Source organism: Arachis ipaensis, chromosome B5 (assembly GCF_059453495.1).
Source record: "Arachis ipaensis isolate K30076 ecotype BB chromosome B5, ASM5945349v1, whole genome shotgun sequence".
NCBI lineage: Eukaryota > Viridiplantae > Streptophyta > Magnoliopsida > Fabales > Fabaceae > Arachis > Arachis ipaensis.
The window spans coordinates 159,437,466-159,456,121 of record NC_142440.1 but is presented as its reverse complement, the minus strand read 5'-3'; the positions used below and the strand labels follow the sequence as shown (position 1 = coordinate 159,456,121).

General features: G+C 29.9%; 1 protein-coding gene across 1 annotated transcript; it reads right to left on the bottom strand.

Annotated features, from left to right (window-relative positions):
• Positions 1-15,039: 15,039 nt before the first annotated feature.
• LOC107644935 (trihelix transcription factor GT-2) lies at positions 15,040-18,373 on the bottom strand. Its single transcript, XM_016348901.3, has 2 exons — positions 17,749-18,373; positions 15,040-17,050 (listed from the first exon to the last, which is right to left on the bottom strand). Exons 1-2 carry the CDS (start codon positions 18,117-18,119, stop codon positions 15,418-15,420), a joined length of 2,004 nt encoding a protein of 667 aa, XP_016204387.3. The 5' UTR covers positions 18,120-18,373; the 3' UTR covers positions 15,040-15,417.
• Between the last annotated feature and the right edge of the window lie 283 nt (positions 18,374-18,656).

Here is an 18,656-nt window from a genome sequence, read left to right as displayed (position 1 = left end):
CATATGTATTGTTTCTCCTTATTCTATAAAATAATAATGCAAGGTACAACATACAATAACAATAACAATTTGTGTCCCTTCCTTATCGCTTGTTAGCTAAACAAAAAATGATTGTACATACAGCCAGGTACGGCCAATTATTTCAGCATTTTTAATTTGCTTGCTTCCGTACATATATATACTTGGTGGAATAAATTTTTTATTTTTTAATTTTTAACTTTTACTATGAATCAAATCTTTTAAGTTTTCCTTTACTTTGTGGAATAAAATTTAAAGGTGAATGGTAGGATGAGTTGGAGTAAAAAAAAAATTTTTGAGGGAAGAATATAATATGGTGGAGCAATGAGCATGGGACGGATATGTGAAATTAAATTTAAAAAAATCTTAAAATTGTATTTTTATCATTTAGTCAAATTTTAATTCACTTATTTTTTTTTTTACAAATAAAACTGAATTTGAGTATATAAAAAAATGTGAAAACTCAGGTGCAGTCAACTTCATGTGAAGTTGATAGTTGAGAGTCGTTAGATGAAAAATTAGTCAAATCAGTCAAACCATCTAACAGCTCTCAACTATCAACTTCACGTGAAGTCGACTGCACCTGAGTTTCCACCATAAAAAAAAATTATTTACATATCACTTTCTTATTGTTCAGACATATTACTTCACTTAATTAGAATTTAGAAAATATTTTTTCTCCACTTTATTAGAGAAATTACTAAATTTAGTTAATAAGTGAATAAAGTGCGTCTCATGATAGGAACATTATGTTTGAAAATTGAAAATGTGTTATTTGGGTGACAAGAAAATTCACATATCAATAAAAGTTAAAAATTAAAGATTGTATTAGGAGAGGGGATTTAATAATTGCATTATTTTGACAAGTCTTATACGGGCTGAATGACTTGACGGATGATGTTGCAATTCATTTAAAAAAAGAAAAGATTTTTTCCATTAAATAAAAAGAAAAAAACAAAATCATAAAGTCTATTTTTCTGAGTGGTCCCATTTTATGCAATATATTGGCAAAACAAAAGGCATCTTGAAGAATGGCAAGGTACATGTTTCACGTCAAGAACAAGTGCACGACACTTACATAGGACAAATAAGAACATTTATATAGTAGCTGCAAGAAAAAGATAAAAAAAAAAAAAAAGGTTAATTAAGTTTGTGTTTGTATTTTTTATTTTTAATATTTTTTATTTTTTAAAATTTTATAAAAAAAAATAATAAATTAAAACCCTAACCCTAAATCATGACATTTGTTTAAGTGTACGAGTGAGCTAATACTTTGATTTACCAAGTTGGGTAAAAAAACTTGGTAAATGGGCTTTCCATTATTGGTAAATGGGCTCCGATTCAGATATATAGGTAAATGGGCTCAACTGTTAAATGCCTTTTGATCCATTAACAAAGCTGGCCCATTAAAGAAAAAAAAAAGCCAAAGTCCTCAACAATTGGCATATGTTTCTATGTTGTGAGACATAAAAACAAGATTTTACCAATTAAACTAATGATTGCTTAATTAAGTTGGATTAAGGTATTAATTAGTAGTGAATAGTAGTAATGATTTAGCAATTGCTTTCAGAGAGTTCGCAACAGCATAACACATGTCCTTTTCAGCTTATATATATGTGCTTTACTAAATAATAATATAATTAATCATTGCTTACTTCAGCTAATTATATCCCAAAGTCTCTAGATTAACCTTTATATGACCCATCACGCAAAAGTCATCAATCATATTCTATAAATTTTAATTATTATTTGAAACTTGACAAAACCATGATCTTATGGTCTTGAAAAATGGATTACTTAGTAACCAATGATATATATCACACACATTCCGCCAAGCAGAACCAGGACAGAACTCACACTGTTCCCTTTTGTTTAGATTAATAGCAAATTAATTAAGGAGTTGGACCACAACTATTTGCAAAATTAATTTTTATTGTTATACATTAATATATAGCTCTAAAGAGCATCTAATTTCGGGGTTGATGCTGCTTCTTTAATTTGGATCTACTCCAAGTTGTGCTGTATGTTATGTGTATATATATATAGTATTTATCTACGAAGCACGGACACTTCGTTGAGTTGTTGTGTCCGCATGTCGGACACATTTTGGACACGATACTCACCGACACTCATCCGACACGCGTGTCTGCTGTGTCCGACCGTGTCTTAATAAAAAATAAAAATTTCTTCTCTGGACACACCTGGACACACCTAAATACCATCACGTGTCAATGTGTCCTGTCTTATTCTTAACATATATTTTTAAAATAAATTTAGATATAGTATATATTATTATTTATTAAAACAAAAAATATTTTAAATACTTGATATAATTAAAATAAAACATTAAAAATTTTTATTTATATTTTAATATCAATAAAATATCAAAATATCATTACGATTTATCTAAAAAATACTTTATATTTTATTTGTATACGTGTCCCCGTGTCATGTAAAATTTTAAAATTTGCGTGTCGGCGTGTCCCGTATCATATCGTGTCCTGTGTCCGTGTCAGTGTCTATACATCTTAGGTATTTATATATGAGTATATATTTAAATAGATCTCTAAAAAAATTTCGTGATGGATATTTTTGTTTTTAATTTTTTTTATTATATTAAGATTTTTAAATTTTATAAAAAATATATATATAATTTATATCTTAGTCAGATTTATTGTTTTTATTTAAATAAATAAATTCTAAAAAAATTACGTAATAATTTGTGTCTTATTCTTATAAAATTTAAAAATTCTAAAATAATAAAAAAATTTTAAAAACAAAAGCATTCAATACAATTTTTTTTAAAAATCTATTTAAATACATACTCTTTCTATATCATGTGAGTTAGTTGTGATTGCGAAAGAAAATTAAAGAAAATTGTTATGCTAAGAATAATGTATAGGTCTTACTTAGGATATGCACATTATTTGACCTCTAATTATAATAGGGTCAATTTCTTTTCTCAGGATAAATAATTCTATATATTGAGATTAATCATTTTGAATTATTAGTCGTGGATTATTTGACCCATTGACATAAATTGAAAGAAGAACAATACAATATTATTAAAATCAATATAATTAAGAACTATAAAATAATTTAAACGTTTTAAATTAAAGAACAAAATATATAAATAAATCAAAATTAACTCAATATTACGTGATTCACCCAAATAAAAAAATGTTACGTTAATTCTCAAAATCATATTTTTATATAATACTAAAAAATTATATTATTCTCAGTCCAATATATTTTTCTACCAATTCTTTTCACAATACAAATCTTTATAGTCAGTTGCTAATTGTTATATTAGATAAGAGAATGGTTGAAAATAGTTCAAATGAGGTTATACAATTACTAATTTAATAAAAAGATATGTCTGAATCTGAAATTATATGGAAGAATTATGATTTGCTAACAATTTACTATTCTCCAGTCAACCTTGTAACTTTGAAGACAAGGTTATTTTTAAAGAATTATGATTTGCTGACAATTTACTATCTTCAAGTCAACCTTGTAACCTTGAAGATAAGGTTATTTTTAAAGAGAGGAGTAATGTGATACCAAAGATTATTGAAGTCATTTCACCTGTGACATAGGTGAAGAAAAAGAGCAATGGACGAAAAATTGCCAATTCTTAATTGAGGGATTACGTGATTAAAATTTATAAGACAAAAGACATATGTTGATATTATGTCTAGTATGACTCTTAATTCCTAATTTTGGGAATGCTTTTTTTTTCTCCTTTTAATTCTTACCTGTTTTTCTCTTTCTATTTAATCATAAACTCTTGGTTATACATATCTTTATTTCTGTGAGTATTATTTAGATTTATGTATTCTTATTGCTGAATTTTTTTCTTAATACTCCAGCGCCGAATCTCATATCTGCTGTTAACAGTGATTTGAATTCGAGAACACTTCAATTTTAAAAAGAAATTCATGTAAATTTTCTCAATTTTTTGGAGAGTTTATGCTCAAGCTGGCTTTCACTTTATGTTTCTTGCACAAAAATGGGCCACTCAGTTTAGATTATATTTTTTAATAGGGTAGAGTAGTAGACTATCATAATTCTATAAATCACTCACAAGATTTAGATTTTAGACACAAATAAAAATGTATCAAAATAATAAAATATATTTAAAAATTTTAAAATATGATAAAAATAATAAAAAAATATTTTTTTATAAATGATAATTTTTTGAACTTTTGGTTATACCTATCAATATTCTTGTGAGTATTATTTGGATTTATATACTCTTATTGTTTGAAGAAAATCTCATGCCCTGTTCAAGCTATAATGTTATAGTTTGATAAACCAAAAGGGAGTAAGAGAGAAAAAAATATATTAACATATATAAAGAATATAAAGAATCTGTTATAAAAAGAAAGAAAAAAAAAACAGATTTTATCTAATAAGATTAGTTGAGCAATTCTCAAATTAATTAAAATAATGTTTTCAAATAATTCTGTTATGAGGAGGGTTAGTTAGATTAGTAGTGGAAGCTTCTGTGTATATATATACTCCTACTCTAGTGTAAAAATAATGAAATGAAAAATAACACTTTCTAATTCCTTCTGCATAAGTTTCATTCTTCCGCTTAGAAATTCTTTTTCTTTCTTATTCTTACATGGTATTATAGAGTGATAAAGATCCATGGCCCCAGAAATCATCAACAACCTACTATCTTTCAGTTCCATTTCTCAAGCATCTTCTACACCCACGATAACAATTACAAAATCACTATCCATTTCTTTACCCGAGAAATTGAACAATGACAATTTTTTCACCTGGCGTCATTCTACAATTCTTACAATTTCAGGTCAAGCTAAAAAAGAATCAAAGGCATATAGAGAATGGAGACTTGATGACTACAATGTTGCTTCATGGTTATTTTCATCCATGGACCCCTCCTTTAAGCATCGAGTTCTTGGCTGTCACTTTGCTCATAAATTTTGGAGCCGCCTTCATACACATTTTACATCCCAAACCAAGGCTCGCATTAGACAACTCCAATTACAATTGAAGTCAATAAAAAAGGTGGGATCAGCATCAGATTATCTTCTTGAAATCAAGAAAGTGGTTGATTCTCTTGCTACTGTTGGAGCTCTTTTAACTGATGCAGAATACACCAATATCATTCTAGATGGTTTAAATGAAGATTATCAATCTTTTCTCACCTATGTTACAGCAAAAGATCCACCCTACTCCATTCTTGATCTTGAAGCTCTCTTGATGGCTCAAGAAGACATTGTCGAGAGATTCAAGAAACCGAATTCTTCTATGGTGCAGGTAAATTTTACTCAGTCACAACCTGTTAATCAAAACAATTCTAATCCTAGTTTTGGAAGACACACAACAAACATGCCTAGTAGAGGAACATATGGTAGAAGAGGTCGTGGAGGAAGATCGCAACGTGGAGGCAGGGGTGCATGGAACAATCCTAATCGCCCACAATGCCAAATTTGTGGCAAGCTGGGACATGTCAGTTACTGTTATTTTCGATTTGATCAATAATTCCAGCATGCCCAACAAAATTCAGGTTCATCCTCATGCACATTGCCCTACCTCCACCTCCCTCCTTTCATAACCCCAGAACATTGCTAGCTACACCCACTACTATGGCTGACCCTTCATGGTATGCTGATTCTGGAGCTTCTCATCACTGTACTCCAGATCAGTCCAACTTACAGCAATCACAAGAATACCATGGTCAAGATCAGGTGTATATAGGTAATGGTTCATGTATGAAGATTCAGCATGTTGGAAAATCCTTTTTACATCATAAACCAACTGAAAAGAGATACTATCTTTATGATTTATTACATGTCTCTTCAATTGCTCATAATCTTGTTAGCGTATCAAAATTTGCAAGAGATAATCAAGTTTATTTCTCTTTTTGGCCTGATGTGTGTTTTGTGAAATCTCAGGCTACCAAGGAGGTGCTTCTCCAAGGAACAGCAACTAATGGCATGTATAAATTTCAAAAAATTTATATTCCAAAAATAAAAACAGATTGTAGTCAATTTAATTCTCATATTCTTATAGCTAAGACTTTATCTCTAGATATGTATCACAAGAGATTTGGTCACCCAACAATGCAAATTGTAAAATCTATTGTAGTAAGTTGTTCACTACCTATTAATAATAATGAATCTGATACTGTTACGTGTGATTTCTGTTGTTTGGCTAAATTTCACAGACTTCTTTACTCTCCATCTACTACTATATATGATTCCCCCTTATCTTTAGTTGTGTCTGATATCTGGGACCAGCCCCAATTACTACTCATATAGGTGTTAGATATTATGCATCTTTCATTGATACTTACTCAAGACACACTACTATATATTTCTTAACCAATAAATCACAAGTTTTCAGTGTGTTTAAACTATATAAAGTTCAAATAAAAAAGCAACTTGGACATTCTATAAAAGCTCTACAAACTGATAATGCTAGAGAGTATTTGTCTAAAATTTTTACAGATTTTTTTAGCCCAAAAAGGTATTATACATAGGCTTACCTGCTCTCATACTCCACAACAAAATGGGATAGCCGAAAAGAAGAACAGGCATATTGTTGAAACTACTCTAGCTCTTTTAGCCACTGCCTCCCTTCCTTTAACTCTGTGGAATGAGACTTTTGCAACTTCAGTTTATTTAATTAATCGTATGTCTTCATATGTAACAGGGAATAAATCACATTTTGAATTGTTATTTCATAACAAACCTGATTATGCTTCTTTAAGAGTGTTTGGTTGCTTATGTTTTTTACATACTAGACCATATAATGTGCATAAGCTAGAATATAGATCTGAACCTTATTTGTTTCTTGGTTATTCTTTAAATCAGAAAAGGCTCCATTGCTATTACTCATATTTCCTCCACAGAACAAGTAGCGGATGTGTTAACTAAGTCTTTATCCTTAGCCAATTTTGATAAGTTCAAGAGCAAACTTAGATTGGCAATCAGACCATCATGAGTTTGTGGGGGGGGGGTATTAACATATATAAAGAATATAAATAATCTGTTATAAAAAGAAGGAAAAAAACAGATTCTTTCTAATAAGATTAGTTGAGCAATTCTCAAATTAATTAAAATAATATTTTCAAATAATTCTGTTATGAGGAGTGGGGTTAGTTAGATTAGTAGTGGAAGCTTCCGTGTATATATATACTCCTACTCTAGTGTAAAAATAATGAAATAAAAAATAACACTTTCTAATTCCTTCTGCATAAGTTTCATTCTTCCGCTTAGAAATTCTTTTTAGACAACGATTAAAGAAAATAGAGACAAAATCGAAGATAGGAGGAGGGACATAGAAAAGAGTGTAGTTGAATGCGGCACTACAATAAATATGGGTTTTAGCAACGCCAAAATCTACAACGTCTTAAAACCGTTCTCTTAGATGGTTTTAAACAACGGTTTTTTACAGTCTTACTGTCGAAGTTTAGTTTTTATTATTTTATAGTAACAAAATAAAATGTTATCTTTGACTGTTTTAAAGAATGGGTTTATAACCGTTACTAGAATTTATTTTTAAACAACGATTTTTTAATGTTGTCTAAGTAATTATTATACAAAAGATACGCTTAAAAATCGTTGCCAAAGTTGTTACACTTTAAAACCGTTCTGTTAGATGATTTTAGACAACGATTTTTATAGTATTGCTATTGAAGTTTATTTTTTCATTAAGTTATAGCAATAAAATAAAACCATTCTCTTTGACTATTTTAAAGAACGATTTTATAACCATTACAGTAATTTTTTATTAAGCAACAATTTTTTAATATTTAAATAATTATACAAAAATTAAAAAATATATTATTTAAAAATAGTTCTCTATAAATATTAAATTAGTAGAAGACTAAAAAAATTATTGTTATAAATAAATAACAAATTTTATGTTGATCCCTCAAACCATATTTCTATATAAATCGAATTAAACTATTCTTACTAGACATTGTATTTCACTATCATAAGGAATTTAACTACAGGTAATATTTATATAAGTTAGTTTCACACTAAATCAAATTACTCAAATTCGATTTATATATATAGCTCAATCCATTGTAAATTAGCACACAATAATTCCATTTACCATAGCCACCTTTTTAAATTTTTAAATAAATCGATTTATGCCTATTCGATTTACTATGAGCATTCAATATTTAATTTTTTAATTTTATGTATAATTTAATTTATATACAACACATCATGTCCTAATAAATTGAATCAGTGTACTTCGATTTACTTTATTTGACGTGCAATCTTTAACTAAATTTAATTAGATCAATTTAAATCACTAAAATTCATAATAAATTGACTCAATCTCATTCGATTTACTATTTATGCTAAACCGAATTATACTAATTCTATTTATATATTTGTGTATGGAAAGATTCACATTATGTTTTTTGTTTTGAAGAATATACATAAATTTAAGATTTGTTTGGTTTATTAACGTAAATTGTCCTCAATTAAATATATAAAATTAAAGCATCAAGAGTAGCCTCTAAATGGAATATAAAGGTGATGAAATTGAGCATCCCCATGGACCATCATGGACAACACCTGCTTCAATGGCATCCACCTTTTTCAGATGATGCACTTTCTTATATTTGGTCCATACAATATGAATACACTCTCCAAAAGCAATGATTACACTCACATTAATTTAAAAATGAAAACAAAAAAACTTTGATAATTAAATTGTGAATAATACTTATTCTTTTTGTCGGAAATAAAAACAGGTTTGTGATGGATTTGATATATGAGTGTATATATATATATAGTGGACAATATGTGCAACAAGGACTATAGTCTATAGCTAGGTAGCTACATTATATTTATAACAACATTGCATGGGTCTATAATAATTAATAAGTAAGGACCCTGATTTAATTTCTAAATTTACTATTTTATCAGCACTGTTTCCAATGATGTTTGTTACATTACATATTGAATAATAATAATAGTAATAGTAATAAGATTCCAATTGAACAAAGGTGTCTTTATTATTTGTTTGATGATTTGAAGGTTTTATTGAAAATTTGGGTTCAGTCCCTTCTGACTTCAAAATAAATGTCTTCTCTGTTCCTTCAGAGTAACTAATAATGTACAATATCATTTTTGCTAATATTTATTATTTATTATTTATTTGTAGGGGTGTCCGTGGATTGGATCGGATCGGATATGGCCAAAAATTCGATCCGATCCGCACAATTTCTATCGGATCGGATCTGATATGATATCCGCATAATTAAATATTATCTTTTTAATCAGATTTCTATGTAAAAGAATTCGATAAAAATATTTCTTTCATACTTTTAAACTTATTTATTCCTAAAATATTTTTAATCAAACTCTCTCTAAATAACAAAAATAAAATAATACAATATATGAATAATAATTACTAACTAAAACATACAAACAAGTAAATACAATACCAAACATATATATATTTATTTATTTTTTAATTATTATAGTGCGGATCTGCGGATCGGATACGCAGATGTAGAGCAGATATCCGCGATCCGATCCGTAAAATGTGCGAATCGGATCGGATCGGATACGATCAATTTGCGGATCAGATCGTATCCGCAATTTTTGGATCGGATGCGGATATTTACCGCGAATCTGCGGATACGATCTGATCCGATGGACACCCCTATTTATTTGATTGGTGAAGTTACTCTGATCAAAGTTAATTGTAAATAACATAACATAAAAAAGGATTATAAAAGAAAGTTATCTTAAATTGGATTAAAAAAAATAACATTAGCCATAAAAAAAAAGAATAAAAGAAAAAAATTATAGCAAAAGATAATTGAAATCATCATGAGAAATTTGCATAGTAATAATAAACTAATAAATATGTAGATAGAACAGAAAAACCAGAGAGAAAATCAACACATCTATTGCTGACAACAAATCTAAAAATGAGCACAAAACATTCCATGTGTAATTAGTTAAAGACACTATAATAAAATCCAACAACAAATAATTAATGTGACTCGTTTTTTTTACACCTTTATGTAAAGTAACATTTTTGGATTAATCTTCGTTCCTCTTTATATATACATATGTGAGTCATTTAGTTTTTATAAACTTTAATAAACTAAAATAGTTCGAGATAACAAATAAGATGGATGAAATTAGTTCTTAAATAAACTTAAAAAGATCAACAAATTTGAATCATATTTACATTCATAGAAACCAAAATAAAAATTGTGTAGCTGCTCATATAAAAATGTATGTCAAAATAATATTTAAAATTTGTTATATAATTTATTATATTTGACTAAATTACTTAATATAATACATATTTTTATCTTAATTATTAATTTTATATAAAAATTATTCTAATAAAAAACTACTCACAATAGTAAATAATAAGATAAATGGAGAGTCACCAGTCAATTGTTATTTTAAAACCAAATAGAAATAGTGTACTTGTGAAGATTCAACCAATCAGTAACTTTAAAATTCAAAAAATATAAGAATTAGAATTTAAAAAAAAATGTCTCTATAAAAAAAATGTCCAGCACGCCTCTCATGTGTTGCAACACGCTCTCCACGTGTTGACTTCTCTCCTACAAAATCCACCTATTTGTAATTACACTAAATAATCCCATTTTAAAAAAAAAACACCAATATTTTTTTCATATAAAAAAAATGAGCCAAATTCTTATTCTTAGTATTTATAATTTTTTACAATTAAATTTCGTAGAAAAATCTTTCATTGATTTTTTTCCTGTTACATAGAATATGATCTCAATTTAGATTTATAATATAGGAAACATTTCAAGTGCATCGAGAGTACCGGTGCACCAATTATTTTAACCGTTGATCTGAATTATAAAAAATATATATAATATATATTAATTAAAATCAACGGTTAAAACAACTGGCCGGTGCACTTGAAATGTTTCCTATAATATAATTGAACCCCTGGACTTTTTCTTAACCAAAAAACTTTTCAGGTGAGTAGTCTCTAGAAACATTAACCCAATGCAATAATAAATCTTTTTATTTTGTTGTTAAGATGCTGTTGAAGTAAAATTCTCTAGTTTTGAGTGCATAGGTAGATAACTAAATTTGAAATTGTGTTGGATGGAATTGAAAGAATGGAGAATGTACAGTGAACAGTGATTGATGGATTAACAGTTAAGACTCAAGAGTAGTACCATCTCTCTCTTACTTTCTTTGTGAAACTGCAAATGCAACTGCAACTGAAACTGTTGCTATGTAACAGAATATTTATTCCAATCCGTAGGTGCGGTAAATGCATGCAATGACATTCAATTATTATTATTTTAAGTGGGGTCCACCAACATGCAAGGACATACTCCTCCCAAGTCAAAGTTAAATGCACCAACATTGCCATCTCCAATTTTTAAGAATAATTTTTAAGTATATATAAAAACTCATATACATCATCAAAATATACACTAGATTTTGTTAGAATGATTGATATATATCGAATATATTTTAAGTTTTTGTGGGTAACAAAACAGCATATATGCAATTATTTTGTTTTCTCTTTATCTTTTTCACTCTTTTTATGCATTATGGGTTTTTCCTAATTAATTGAATTAGTTAATGAGTTTTTTTTTTTTTTGGTCTGGGTTTTAGTACAATTTTTTAAATAAAAAAATAATTAATTAATGACTAATGAGTCTCTTTTTCTTAACATTTTTTTTATCTTCTCTTAATTGTTTACTCATCAATTAAAAAAAAAAAAGTGGTTTCAAGCAAAAACTCATAATTAATTAGCACATAAAATAAAAAAATCAGAAGAAGAAGCGTGGAGGAATTTCGGTTTTGAGATATATCATAACCAGAAGCTAAGGAATCTATTTAGTGATTAACGCATGAGATTAATACAAGTTTAGGTTCAATGGTAGTATACTAGAAGAAAGAAAGAATAAGTTCAAGTGCTGTCTACGAAAAGTACTAATAATTCAAATATATATATATATATATGCGCCTCCATAAACTAATAATTGATAACCTTTAAATAAATACGGTACGGTTGAGTGTTCCACTAGAATTGTAACTTATCAATTTGATTAAAGTAAACTTTATTTTTTAATTTAAGAGAAAATGATAAATCGATCCTGACTTTTTGGTCCGCAAATAGTTAAGTCTCTGAGGATTTAAAAATACATTTAAGTCTTTTATCTCTTTAAAATCTGGACATATCGATTATTGAGTCTAATTTGTTCAATTTTAAAAATTCTCACGTGTACATCCGTATCAATCAGGTCAGTATAACGGGTGTCACGTTTGATTTTTTCGTTGAATCTGACAAACTCAAATAAATATGAGAGATTAATATGTCTAAATTTTAAAAAAATCAATGATTTAAATGTCTACAGATTAAAAATTCAAGGACATATTTATTCTTTTCTCTTAATTTAATTAAAGCTAAGTATATCAAGATAATAACAAACACATTTTCTTTTATCTATGGATTTTTTTATTATTTGTAAATTCATTTTTTTCTTATGTTATGTTATTTCCCCTCAAAAGATAGAAAGACACATGAATGAACATGTTTTATGCAATTTTTCACATGAAAATGACATTATAATTACATTTGTGATAATAGATATAATTATATAATTAAAATATATAAGTATTATATAATTGTAAGAATAAACGTAAATTATTCTTAAAACGGGAACTTTTTTGCATTATTACTGCCAAAACTAATTAATAAAAATAATAGAGGGGGATTTGGGTATATTATATTTATACATCACAAATCCAAAAGTGATGATCTGCATATTTTAATTTGAACAATTTGCAAACAAGTAAAATATGAACCAAAGTAATTAAATCTTATTAATGAAAAAATATAAGTACTTATTATTTAAATTAGTAGATTGTCAAAGTATATATATATATATATATATATATATATATATATATATATATATATATAAGCACTAGCTACTTGTATAGATATATAGTTTTTTTTTTAATTTAAGTATCTGATGATTTAGGAAAAGTAAAAATATTTTAAAGAGAAAAGCGAAGTGTGATTAAAAAAAATATAAAAGAGATAAGTATCTAGTACTGATATTGTCAGCAATTTAATGAATAATTTGAATGTGGTTAATTAAGAAAATCTTAAATGTTATAAAAGTTAAAAAAAAAAAAGTCTTGCATTAATTCATAATAAGTATTCAATATTTTCACAAAATATTGAACTATGAACAAAACCAAAGCATATTTTTTTTTAAAAAAAATCTTATTATGGGAACACTTAAGCATATGCGATTGAAGGTTATGAATTATAATTTACATTATTGGTGACATTATTAAATTAAATCCCAACAAAGAAAAAAGTTGAAAAATATATATTAGAGAATTATTAGAAAATGGAAACAGCGCCGAATAGGATACCCAGCCATAACCCATCAAATCATTATGCCTGTAAGCTTAAAGGAAAATATACTGAGCTGTAGTATTCCATATGAAAATTCCTCAATTATTGCATTTCTCATATTTACATATAAAATATACCAAAAACATAACAAAATAATCTCCGCAATTATATTCCAATACTTTCAAATACCAATTTATAGAGGTGTTATAATTAGGTATGTATTATATTCCATATGAAAATTCCTCCATTATTGTTTAATTTGTATTTTGTATTATAAATTTTAGTGTATATATGTACTACATACCTAATTTCAAACTCCATGATTATAAGATGAAGTGTAATTTTTAGTCATTATTTATCTTATGAGTCACCCTTAATTATCTTAACAAAATGAGTTAATTTATCACTTTCATGTAAAAAAACACATAATAATTAATTAATAAATTCTACTATAGAGTCAATAGAGTATTTGTACAATATGTATAATAGGCTATCTATTTGGTTCAATATGAGTTAGAAAATAAATTTTCAAGATAAAATATTACTAATTTCTTAAATACAATATACCCATACTATTCAGAATAACCATTCATATACTAGGGATAATAAACATTTTATATCCTACTGAATCGAACATCCTTTAATTCCTATTATATACATACTCTATTAACTCTCTATACTTTCTTTTAATTATAATGAGTGGAGCTGATGAGACTGATGACATGGAAGCTTGACAAATTAAAAGATAAAAAAATGTCAGCAACATGTTGGATTAATGGATTATGAGGCTGATGAGGGATGATTAACCCTAATACATCTTTTTCTTAATACTCATGAATATTGATCATCATAAAAATTAAGAGAAGGTAAAAATTTAAGTACAATTAACTTTATCTAAAATTATTAAATAATAATTAGTTAAATTTATTAAATTATTTAATAATTTTTAACTATAAATCTTACATGACTGCACATAAAGTTTTATGTTAAGAGAAGCACATCATATAAGAGTTTAATTAAGTGTCCTTAGCAAAACCCTTATTTACAAAATGGTATTATATATGCAATGCTAGTATAAGTGTTAAGTAGCTAGGTTGTTGGTTCTTATATATATCATGATCATCAGCATCTATCAACAACTCACAAGATTCCTAATGGGACCCTCCTTCCTTTCAAGGATTTTATGACTCCATGTGTGATGCTGGCATTTTCTGCTACTCTAAGGGCCCTTTGCATTCTTACAATATATACACTGCCCTTTCCCTTACTCTATGTCCCTACAATTTTAAGCTCTCATTCTCACTTTCTCATTCCCTTTTGTTTTTTATCTCCTCATCATTTTTCTAATAATGTGTTTAATTTGTGCATGCAAATTATTGATATAGAAACAGAAAAAAGAACAATTAGTTCACCAAAACAAAGAGATCAGAAGAGAATATAAATCACTGACCATCAACATTGTAATTGTAATAACAAAATTTGAAAAGAAAAAAAAAAAGACAGATCCCCCTATCCCATTTACATCACCATGATACATGAAACAAGAAGGAATAATAGAAGTAAAAAAAAAAAAAAAAAAAGAAGCTAAGAAGAAAAAACAGATAGTACAACAACAAACAAACATTCATCAAGGTCTCATTATTCATATTATTATTGTGGAGCCTTAAGCTTCTTAATAAGCCTGAATAATCATCTCTCTTTTTCTGTCTACCTTATTTATTTAGCTCAAAAAAATAAATAATTCTCTTGCTATAAATAAAATTAAAGAAAAAAGAACATATAATCTTTTAGTGACTATATGCTATGGTAGCAAGAACCCCCACCAATCCACATTCTATACCCATGTGTCTTACACATGCATTTCCATATTCAAATTCTCCTCAACCACCACCACCGCCGCCGCCACCGCCACCACCACCACCACTCACCTTTAATTCCCGACAACCCCTGCCCCACAAAACTTTAATCTCATTGGTCCAACTTTTCTTCTTTTGGTCCTTCTCACTCAGCAGAAACTGGCTTGCTTGCCACAATCTCAAAGTTACTACCACCTTCGTCGTCGTCGTCATCGTCCTCGTCTTCATCTTCATCACCAATATTATCCTTCTCCTCGTCCTCATCCTCTTCGTTGCCTCCCTTCCGAGCGTCTTCCATGGTTACTTCCCGCGGCTGCGAGGACGGCTGCTCCGTTTGAGGAGGCCACTGCTGCTCCGGCCTTACCATTAACGGCGTTGTAGTGACAATGGCGGGAGCAGCGTCTTGCTTGCTGCTATTCCTCTCCCTGTAAAGAGCATCAAGCTGGTGAAAATAGGGACAGGTCTTTGAATCTTGAGGCCTCTTCTTGTTACTCTCTTTGACTTTCTTGAAGTACTTGTTGATGTTCTCCCACTTCTCCTTGCACCTCTTAGCGTTCCTGTTATAACCATGCTTCTTCATCAACGCTGAAATCTCTTCCCACAATGGTCCTTTTGGTCCATTCTCTTGGTACTTCGCATCAAGGCTTGTTCTCAGGTTTATCAGCGCCTCAACTTCAGCTTTCGGCCACCGCGAAGAACTCGCCGCCAGCGGTGACGAATTATTATTATTATTGTTATTGTTATTCTCTCCAATGTTGTTGTTGTTGTTATCAACAACTTTCACCATCTCCATGCTTGGTGGTGGTGGCGGCCGTGGCGGTGTGGGCAATGGCGGCACCACCACCGGCGGCGTAGGTTGTGTTTGTTGTGGCGGTGGTGGTGGTGGAGGAGGCGGTGGTGGCGGTGGTGATGGTTGAGAAACATTGTTGAATGGCGGTGTAGGAAGGTTTTGTTGGTCGGCAATTTTGTGCAAGAAGGTCATGACGGCTTGGTCTTTGGCGGCGGCGATGGACCTCTCTTGAGCGAGAATCTCTCTCTCTTTATTGATTCTTTGTAATTCCTGAACTCTCCATGCTTCTTCTCTAGCGGATCTCTCTTTCTCCCTCTTCTCTATTGCTTCAAGGAACCTCTTCTGCAGATCCTCCTGCTTCTCTATCACCTCCTTCATTAGCTTCTCAAAGAACTCCTTCCACCTTCTCTTCCTCTTGTTCCGCCTACTCCCTCCTTCGATCGTCTCCTCCGACGAAGTCGAAGAAGAACTCGAATTCGAGAGTAGCTCCGCCGGAATACTCGGAAAAGATGAAGCAGGTGGTGGTGGTGGTGGTGGAAAATATACAGGATTATTATTATTATTATTACTATTATTATTATTACTATTATTGGGTTGAATTTGAGGCATTGAAATAGTAGCAGGAGCTATTGATGGAACAGTAGCAATACTAATAGGTGGTGCTGATGTTGTGTTGGTGCCACTACTCGCTACTACTAACTGTTGTTGTGGCAGTGGCATTGTTGTAATTATTGGAGGGGATGGCAATGATGCAGTTGTTTTTACCATTGAAACTGGTGTTGCTTGCAATGCTGATTTTTGAGGTAATGCTGGGGAATGAATAATTGGGTTGTTTTCAAGTGCCTCTAATTGATCAAAGAACCTATATGTTTTTCCTTCAGATTTTCCACTTCTACCATCTTTCGTTCTCTTGTGGTACTTGTACACATTCTCAAATTTCTCTTTGCATTTCTTCGCGTTTCTCTTGTATCCAAGCTCTGCTAGCTTCCTGATTAATTCATTCATTAATTAAATTAACCCCCCCAAATTCACTAATTAGGCTAGGATAGATGGGATGGAAGCATAAGATAATGAATAAACATACACAACATTAGAGATTAGAGAGTAACTGAATCACAAGACATGATATATGTATGTTTGATTGCCACGGAAAACACATGAACCCAAGTTGGAACACTTTGCAATCCATCTAATTAGCTTAATTACTTTCAATTTCCCGACTAAGAAAATCTTGCTTTTCGGAGACTCAATTCACGCTGGTAACTAATTGGGAAAAATAGAATACAGCATATCCCATAAAATCAATGTCAGTAAAGAAAACAAAAATCACTCACCGCATCCAATAAGTCATATATATACACATCTAAATTATTATTATTATTATTATTATTTTTAATAAACACGCCTATTACCTATGCTTGAATAAAATTAAACACCTAGGGAGAAAAGAAATAAGAGAGGCTTAATTTAAAAAAGAATTGAAAGAAAATTAGAAAACACTGCAATTAATAGGTGATAAGGAAGAGAGAGAAGAGCAAATTGAAAAGCGAAACACATTACAAGGAGATGAAATCACAAGAATTTTCAGATCTCAGAGAAGAAGCTAATAAAACATGAAAAGACAAGGAGCAAAGAAGAAGAAGAAGATAAAAATCAGAATCGAATGAGTTATTATTTGTTACATACCTTGAAACCTCTTCCCACAAAGGACCCTTAACACTGGCATCGCGAAACGCCACGTCCATATCCGACCGTATTTTGAGCAAAGCCAAAGTCTCTTGTCTCGGCCACCTGTTCCCGCCGAAGCTCCTCTCTCCTTTCTCGTCGTCCCCGGAGGTCGATCCTCCACCTCCACCTCCACCACCACCACCACCACCCATTTCAACAGCACCGTCATGATGATGATGCGGTGCTGTTGATAGTAGTGGTGGTGGTAGTGGTGCTGATGCAGTAGCTACAGCAGCCGCGACAGAAGAAGTAGCGGCTGTTGCGACTACTGCATCTGCTCCTCCAGAGCTGCCTCCTCCTGTTCCCAAAACAGCTGAGTCCCCCAGCATAGGACTCTTCTCTTTGTTGTTTCCTTCTGTAGTCTCCCTCTCTCTCTTTCTCTCTCTCCTTTGCGGAAAACAGCACAGAACCAAAGCAATTACAGAGGGGAGCAAAAATTAAAATTAAATTAAAATTTATACATGGTGCAAAATTAAAAAGAAAAAAAGTGGGAACGGAAAAGAAAAAGAAAAGAAGGAAAAAAAAATAAGGGTGGTGAATTCTTTTGAAAATAGGGTTATACTCTTATACTGTCATATGATATATAATCATGTGTGTTGTGTAGTTTGTGTATGAGAGAACGTGTGCGTGTTTGGTGAATTTTATTTTTTTTATTTTTATTTATTATTTCGGTGGGATCTGCTTGCATTGCCAATCTCAATAAGTAGTAATAATAATTTGCATTTTTTATATTTTATTTAATTTCATTCATTTATTTTTTAGATACTTATTAAATCATACCAATTACGGTAAGGTTGTTTTTCCTTTTTTTTATTTTTACATTATTACTTTTTAGAAAAAAAAATTAAGGTGGGAATCTTGAATCG